General features: G+C 37.4%; 1 protein-coding gene across 2 annotated transcripts; it reads right to left on the bottom strand.

The window, feature by feature from the left end:
- Window positions 1-5,829: 5,829 nt before the first annotated feature.
- Window positions 5,830-8,358, bottom strand: LOC104237238 (uncharacterized). Of its 2 annotated transcripts, none has more exons than XM_070147925.1 (2): window positions 6,897-8,358; window positions 5,830-6,137 (listed from the first exon to the last, which is right to left on the bottom strand). In XM_070147925.1, the coding sequence occupies exon 1, from the start codon at window positions 8,038-8,040 to the stop codon at window positions 6,946-6,948; it is 1,095 nt and encodes a 364-aa protein (XP_070004026.1). In that variant the 5' UTR covers window positions 8,041-8,358; the 3' UTR covers window positions 5,830-6,137; window positions 6,897-6,945. The 2 variants fall into 2 exon arrangements, with proteins under 2 accessions (XP_070004026.1, XP_009789646.1); XM_009791344.2 differs by having other exon boundaries at window positions 6,968-8,358.
- Window positions 8,359-8,836: the final 478 nt, after the last annotated feature.

Here is an 8,836-nt window from a genome sequence, read left to right as displayed (position 1 = left end):
AATTTAAATAACAGTCAAAACAAACATTGTATTTACAATAACAATACGAAACAATGCAATAGGTAACAACCATCCAAACTAAATGTAAAAGTCCTAAATGAGTAGTTTCCCCTTTTTTACTGTTGCAAATTGTCGGGAGAAAGATGAGGGAGAAATTTAAAAATAGTCAGATTTACAAGTGGTCATTCAAAAATAGCCACAGTTTCAAAAGTAATCGAAATTTAGCCAATTTTCATGTAAAGATAAATCTGAACGAAAATACTGTTTAAAATCCGGAAAAATACTCCAGCATAATATACTGGATTATACTAGAACTCTAGTCTAATATACTGGAGTTCCAGTATAATATACTGGTCTAGCATAATATACTGGAGTTTGGAGCACCGGTGCTCCAGTCCCCAGTATATTATACTGGAGCCAACAAAGTATATCGGTCCAGCATAATATGCTGGAAGTTCATAAACAGATGCACCGAACTACAGTATATTATGCTGGACCGATCTCTGTTGCAGCAAAATAGTAGTTATTTTTCAATGACTTGGCAAATGCTAGCTATTTTTGAATGACCAGCCCGAAAACTGGCTAGACCGTGCTATTTTCACGAAAGATGATGGATTGAGTAGGCTGGTCCAATACATCGGGATTCTTTGGTTTTTGGTCCTCGTTTGACGATGCTAGCCCAATTCATTCAGGAGAAAATTACAAAAAATACCGATCAAATTTGCTAAGCAGAATCCGAATAAAGAAAAAGGCAGGGTGAGAGTAGATGTTAGTAAGTGAAATAAAAAGTGGGATCTTTTATCCTTTCCTTCTTCCCAGGACAGTAAGAATGGAATTGCCTGAATGATATCAGTCAGAGCGCATTCCCTTACAACTTCTTTTCTTCTTAAGCACTTTCTATTTCATCTTCTCTTAGATAGGCTATCTTCCGATTCAATGTCGGCTTAGCTTATATTAAGTTGACTTAGTTTGGCTTGACTTAGCTTAATAGGCATGATAATGGTATGGGTATTTGTATAGTGATGCCTGCATTAAACCATTAAGTTGGGATATATTTGAAAAGGCCGAAATTATTCTTTGTTAGAGTCTAGAATCTTACCCAAATTTTAGGTTGACACCATCAAGAAATCACTCACTATGACGATCCGACCAGTCGTCTCATGAGTTACCGCACTATTTCCCCTATTTCAGCTTCTGTATGCTTCGTTATCCGTATTTTTGTAGTATCGGGTTGGTCGGATCGAGTCCGTAATGAGTTTGGTGAAGTTTGAGACACTTAGTCTCTTTTAAGAAGGCTTAAGTTGGAAAAGTCAATCGGATGTTGACTTATGTGTTAAGAGGCTCGGAAGTGAATTCTGATAGTTCGGTTAGCTTCGGGAGGTTATTTGTGACTTAGGAGCATGATCGAAATGGATTTTGGAGGTTCGGAGTAGAATTAGGCTTGAATTGGCGAAGTTGATATTTTGGCGATTTTCGGCTGTTAGGCGAGATTTTGATATATGAGTCGGAATGAAATTCCGAGAGTTGAAATAGCTTCGTCATGTCATTTGGGATGTGTGTGTAAAATTTCAAGTCATTTGGACGTGGTTTGGTTGGGTTTTTGATCAAAAGCGTATTTCGGAAGATTTTTGAAACTTAGGCTTGAATCTGATGTGATTTGGTAGATTTTATATTGTTTGAGGTGTTTTGATAATTGTGACAAGTTTGAATAAGGTATTGGGTTATGTGTGTGCTTTTGGTTGAGGTCCCGGGGGGCCTCGAGGTGATTTCGGATGGTTAGCAGGAAGATTTGAAACTTGGGAGGTTGTAGAAAATATTGTTGCTTCTGGTATTTTTGCACCTGCGGTTTGGGGACCACAGATGCAGCGCCGCATAAGCAAAAATTTGGACTGGTGTGCAGATACCGCAGAAGCGGTCATGTAGCCACATCCGCGAAGCCGCAGATGCCGAAGTCCTATCGCAGATGCGATTTTGGGTTTTAAGTGAAGGACCGCAGAAGCGGTGGTTTGGCCGCATATACGGTACCGCAGAAGCGGGCATTGTACCGCAGATGCGGAAAGGCCTGGGCAAATGAATTAAAAGAGTCCTTCACGAATTTTGGGTTATTTCATCATTTTTGACTTCGGCTTGAGAGCTTTTGGACGATTTGGAAGAGAGATTTCAAGGGAACTTCGTTAAGGTAAGGATTTTAGACCTAAAAACATTTCTATGATAGAATTTCATGGATTAAGGCTGTAATTAAAGGAATTAAAAGGTTAAAATTGGGGAAACTAGGGCTTGAGAACTTAGGCCTTTAATTGTGGATTTGAAGGACCATTTGGGGTCGGGTTTGAGAACTTTTGATATGTATGAACTCGTGGGGAGATAAGAAATCTATTGATGTGAAAATTTCTGATTTTCGAAAAGTGGGCCTAGGGGTCGCGTTTTGGTAATTTCGGAATTTGTGCCCTTTGTTGATTGTTTTCGCTTGGGCTTTGTTCCCTTGGCATATGTTGACGTACTTGTTCTGATTTTGGATAGATTCGACGCGCGTGGAGGTCGATTCGAGGGGCAAAGGCGTCGCGAGTTAGGGATTTTGCCGGTTCGAGGTGAGTAATGATTGTAAATAATGCTCTAAGGGTTTGAAACCCCGGATTTGTACATCGTAGTGCTATATTGAGGTGAGACACACGCTCGATGACGAGCATGGGGTCGTGCACTATTGGGGATTGTGACTTGGTCCGTCCCGATTGATGATTTTACCGCGTATTTGACTGAAACTTATTTTCTATCATCATGATTTGGGCTGATTGCCATATTTGGGCTTTGTGCCAACTATTTGAACTCTTCGGGGATTTCTTATTACTATTTCATCACTGTTTTGACTTATTACTTGAACTCAGTCATGTTATTTTTCACTGTTTTACTACTCAGCCATCTTTACTCAGTTTTGAGACTTAAATGATATTTTTAAATGATGTTTTGGGCTGAGAAATACTGTTTTACTATTGCCCGAGAGGCTTGTGATGATATTTGGATTGAGTAAGGCCGAGGGCCTAGTTGTGAGGATACATTGATACTGATATGAGGCCGAGGGCCTGAGATACATAAATATGCCACGAGGTAGCTTGATTGATTTGAGGCCGAGGGCTTAGATTTGATGCCACGAGATGGCTTAATATTGTGCTTGAGCCGTAAGGGGCCCCTCCCGGAATCTGTACACCCCCAGTGAGCGCGGGTACCCATTGTGATGTGAGATTGAGCCCGAGGGGCTGATATTGTTCTGAGATAGAGCCTGAGGGGCTGGTACTGTTTTGAGATGTTGCCCGAGGGGCGGATTCGTTGATACTGTGCCCGAGGGGCGAACTTCTATTTGTTTACTTACCTCTCAATTACTTGTTTTACTTGTTGAAAAGGGATTTTACTTGAATCTTCACTGTTTTACTATTTTAAGTGACTTTTTACTGCTTCAGTATAGAATGCCTTGTGTTTTACGTGTTTTCTTACTTTTAGTCATTATTTACATTTGTTACTCACTGAGTTGGAGTACTCACTTTACTCCCTGTATTCTGTGTGCAGATTTAGGCGTAGCTGGTATCGCTCATGAGTGCTGCTTCCTCCAGTTCCAGGCGGTTTTCGGAGACTACGAGGTAGTTGTTGACGTCCGCAGCCCCGTGTCTCTACTTCTCTATCATTTTTGTTTCCTTTCAAACACTTGTAGTAGTTTATGACTTTAGCAGACTAGTATTATGGTTTAGAGATACTCGTGACTTGTGACACCCCGGTTAGGGCTGTGTCGGGTTGGACTTTTCGCATTGTTATCGATATTTCCACTATTTAGTGTTGTTTAAATCATGTTTAGACTATTTTTATGTTGATTAACTGCGTTAAAAGTTGAGTTGGGTTGAACTGGCTGGCCTTGTCTTCACGAGAGGCGCCATCACGACCGGGTTCTGGGTTAGGGTCGTGACACTCTCACACACACATATATGTGCTAAAAGGACAAAAAGAAAAAGGTAAAGGGTGTGTTTGGTATAACGGAAAATATTTTTGTGAAAAATGTTTTCTTGGAAAACAAGTAGTAATCTTATTAATTTTCCGGTGTTTGGTACGCAAATTAAGGAAAATGACTTCTCAAGAGTATTCATAAATAATTTAGATAAAATAAACATGAAGCCATAAACTTTCAAATCAATAACCTTCCGAATCCACAAATGTCATAAACTTTCGAACCGCTAAACTTTCGAAACCGCGGAATTTCGAACCCGTAAACTTTATAATTTCTAAACTAGTAAATTTCCAAACTCATAAACCTCCGAACTCATAGCTTTGGACCTTGTAAAATTTTGAACCTTTAAACCGATAAATAAAAAAAACTAAAACTGAAAAATATATTTAAAAAATATTTTTTTCATGGGGAGGGACGAGGGCAGAAATTTGAAATTACAAAAAAAAATAAGAAAAAAAAAATAAGGTAATTTTTTTTTTTGCGGGAGGGGGATGGGTGGTAACTAAAAAACTGAAATTAAAAAAAAAAAAAAAACCTTTTTTGGAGAGAGAGGATGGGTTGGGTTGGTGAGGGTCGGGAAGGTTGAGAAGAAATTTTGGAAAATGTTTTCTCCTCTCTTGATAAGGAAAACATTTTCCTCCAATTAGAGGAAAATGAGCTGATAAGAAAAATATTTTCCAAGACATTTAAGCCAACCAAACGAGAAATTGAAAAATATTTTCCAGAAAATGTTTTCCTTCGTGCCAAACACACCCAAAATTGACGTTATAGACCTGAAAAGGGAAAGATTAATATGGTTTTCCTTCGCTAGAACGTTTCTCCATATTGAGACCAAATTGGTTCGCCATTTTATACTGGCAGGTATTTTTTCTCTGAAGCTATGGACATTTGCTAAGTATCAGAATAAAAAAATTATGGTTTGTACAATTGGAAAAGATGGCAGAAGGAAGTGCTGAATATCAAACCGTATGCTGTACACATTTTCCTCCGATGAGTAATAAAAATATCGAGTGTAACTTACCAAATAACCCCCTCTATGCTTTGATGAACCAAAGCATTTATACACTGAAATCGTCAAAAATGCCCCAAGGGCAACCCGACGAATTTTGTGGCCTAAAGCCAAACTTTATGAGGGGTCTTAACTTTTTAATTTTTTTAATTATTTAATTGAAGTCTATTTTTTTAGTTTTTCTTAGATACAAAGTTATTAATAATTTTCTTATAATCAATAATTCCTAATAAGTATTTTTCAATTGACAATAGCTAATTCGTTTAACCTTTCTTGTAACATTGTTGTTCTTAGGTAAGAATTTATCAATTTTAATTTTGAAAACTTCTTTCCGCTGAAGCAACGGTAACATAGTTATGAACATTATTCCATAAGCAATTTAGGCATTTGGAAAAGAATTATACCTTTTTATTTGATTAGGTGTATCAATTAAACTGTTATATTCTAATTGTGCTATTTTTTCTTAATACTTTTAATTCGAAAAATAAATCTGAATCATCAATATCGAATTGATTATTATGCTTAAGGAACCTTCTTAAGGTAATATTTTTTTCAAATTTCCAACATCTAGTGATCTTAGTTTTTACTGCCAAATAGAAAGCCAAAAATATTTTCATATGCTTCGAATTTTTCAAATCTATTTTGAAGTGAAAAATAGTCTTGTCTATTATGTATAAAAGTAATCAACTCTAAAGGACTCTTCGAAAGATTTTGAGATTTCATTATCAACATTCGCATCAAATTGTTACTTCTTATATATCACACGCTTCTTACGAAATTTGGGTTCGATATCCATTTCAAGTGCAATTTCCTTGGTAGAAACCTAACAATAGCAAATCTTTCTTCTCTATGTTTGTTAAAGAAAAAGATCAAACTTTTTCACTTTAGAGAACTCTTTTTTAAACATATACATAGCCTACTAAGTATAACAAAAAATGGGACCCCCACAAATATGAGACCTAAAGCGATTGCTTTAATTGTTTTTTGGAAGGCCGCCCCTGAAATGCCCCCACTCATCTCTCTTGGAAAAACAATGACTGAAAGAGACCACGATGTCCTTCACCTGTCACCATGGTCATTCCTCATCGCTATAAATTTTGATCATACACCCTCTTCCGGTCATCGTTAGGACGTGCTGACCTGCAAGTAGCAAATTTAAAATTTAGAATCGGTGAGGTTCTACGTATTATTTTAAGCGTACTTCATTCAAATTAATTTGATTATGGTTTGACAAGCGTGAAATTTAAAAAAGAACTTAAGATTTTTATAATTTACGGTCTTAAATATGTCAGAACATTTGTGTGATTATATATAATTTTAAAAATATATAATTAAAACATAATAAAACATTTGTGTATGTACAAAACTGCTAAAATGGAAGGTTTAAAGTCAATAAGTTTGTTTCCAAATATACATGTATGTCATTCTCTTTTAATAAGTTAGATCCAAATATACATGTATGTCATTCTCTTTTAAACGACACTAATAAAGAAATAGTGACATACAACCCGTTTTGATTTTCCTCCATATATAATCCGAACTAATATAATCCAAATTAAGTGCGGGGAATAATGTCTAAATTTTCCATCAACCGTATTAAATATGTTAACTTTACCTTCTAATATACTTTTTTTTTTTTTCATAAATTGGTCGTTGGTAAATGTCTTAATCATACTTGTCCTTAACATTAAAGATTTAAGTGTAGACTATATGTCAAATTACTTTGGGATAGAGGTCAAAATTTACACTTCTATATATATATATATATATATATATATATATATTTTACTATGGACTAAAGTTACCTTGCATTATATTTCAAGTTGTAGCTTTGTTCAAATAAAAACAAATACAATATAATTTACTAATGGTAAGGATATAGATGAAATCAAAGTATACATATCAAGATGATCTTTTAATCCTTTGAGGTCGACTGGACATGCTGCTTCTACTCTGAATCCACAACTGACCTGTTTCTGGGACTCCAGGGGCAACATGCTCCACCGGCAGCTAATGCATCCGCAATTGGCTTGATTACCAAAATCACCTCCCCAATCACCACGCACCACGCAACCGCAAGGTCCATTGCCAGGACAGCATATCCATGTGTAGGATCCTCCGGCGGCCACAGCGGCGACAATCCTAAGCAAAGTATCTGCACTGGCAACAATATCATGAACGATGTGGCAAGCATGTTCAACCGAACCCGAATTTTCTTGTTGATCACAAACGCCACAACTCTCCAACATGACAACAAAAATGCTAACGAATAAGCAATGCTGAATGCTCCAAACACAATGCAACTGAACAAAGGGTAGGTACAAAGCACCGACTTGTTCCCTAAAAGATCAGTTGAAAGGTAAGAACTTGCATGCATAAATGTGGGCAATTGCGTTTCGAAGGGCGAGAAGAACACGAAGAACGATTGTAGCAGAAGAATCGGAGAACAGGCTAAGCAAACAACAGCAACACCCCACGTTCGAAAAGGATTTTGTGTCTTGATCGATTCGTTGACCAAAAAAAGAAGGGTAATAAGAAAACCAGGCTCGAAGATTCCCAAAGAGAGAACCACGTGAACCTTACAAAGATCAGCCTGTTGATGAAGGGACAAAGATGGTAAAAAAGGGTAAAGATATCTCCGTCGAATAAAGGGTAAACGAAGCACTTCGTTTACACCCCAAAGAGAAGCGAAAAGGACGAGGAGCAATCTCACGGCCCAAAGAGAATTGAAATTCTGAAGATGAGGTAACTGACGTGATCGAATCCGAAGGTGGAAGATAAAAGCGAATGAAAACAGAGAAAGGAGAAGAATACCGAGAACAAAAATAATGGTGGAAAAATCAGAAGCGCCGTCTGCGATTAGAACAGCGGGAATGAGGACAGTGGGTTTTGAAGTTGGATCTGTTAATAATAATTCGAATTGGGAAGGAGAAGGAGCAGGGGATGAAAAGGGCGAAGCTGAAATTAAGCGTGAGAAAGAGGAGGAGGATGCCCCCAAGCCATTGGCATCAAACGGAGGGGACGAGAGGAGGAGCTTTCTCATCGGTGGATGATGGCGGAGGACGTTGAAGTCCCGGCCGCCTTGCCGGTGACGGAGGTGATGATGGAAATGAGATTATTTGGTTAATGAACAAGGAGGCTCGGAATAATTGCATAGTTTTTTGGGGGGAGAGAGAAGAGAGAGAGGGGAAGGGAAAGGGAAAGGTTGTGAATTTTCTCCCTCTTCTTCTTCTCCCAACCGACGGTAAAACAGGGTGTTTCGCAAATTAGAAGAGATTGCGTTTGAGAGAGAGAAACAGATGAAAGAGACAGAGAAAGTTGGTGGGTGGATTTTGTGATATGGCTCCGAATAGTCCGCTGTTGTGCGGTTGTCCTGATTTTAACTACTTTTGTTCTTTATAATTAGTACAAAATAGAACTCCATCTAGTACGAATTATACACAGTATATAACACTAATTAGCTGGAGTTTCCCTGAATTGATCAATATGATCAGGAATTTTTCAAAATAGGAGTGGTAGTTTGTTTGTTTGTTTGGGGGGGGGGGTGGGGGATTTTTATTTTGATATTTACCAGAGCTGTTTTAGAATTTGTTGACTTGGTTGCCTGGTTTTCTTTTCCATTAACATATTCACCATTAAGCAAATAAAAAAGAAGTTGATGATTTAGGACCCGTTTGGCCATAGATTTTGTCAAAATTTATCTGGTTTTTTTTGACAAATACATGTTTGTTCATAAATTTTATCCATATTTTGGCAAATTTCCAAAACTCAGAGCTGGTTTTGGCCCGAAATATTACTATTATATTTTTTAAAAATTGCCCCAAACTTTTGTATTTTAT

The sequence above is a fragment of the Nicotiana sylvestris genome, chromosome 6, assembly GCF_000393655.2.
Source record: "Nicotiana sylvestris chromosome 6, ASM39365v2, whole genome shotgun sequence".
In the NCBI taxonomy this organism is placed as follows: domain Eukaryota; kingdom Viridiplantae; phylum Streptophyta; class Magnoliopsida; order Solanales; family Solanaceae; genus Nicotiana; species Nicotiana sylvestris.
The sequence above is the reverse complement of the archived record's forward strand: the minus strand, read 5'-3'. Positions and strand labels throughout refer to the sequence as shown.

What these genes read in the sequence shown, in the direction of transcription:
- LOC104237238 (XM_009791344.2), bottom strand. Translation starts at nt 8,040, where the DNA reads ATGAGAAAGCTCCTCCTCTCGTCCCCTCCGTTTGATGCCAATGGCTTG. An exon ending in CCCTGGAGTCCCAGAAACAG is followed by an intron (nt 6,138 to 6,967) that starts GTCAGTTGTGGA and finishes TGCTACTTGCAG; the next exon opens with GTCAGCACGTCCTAACGATG.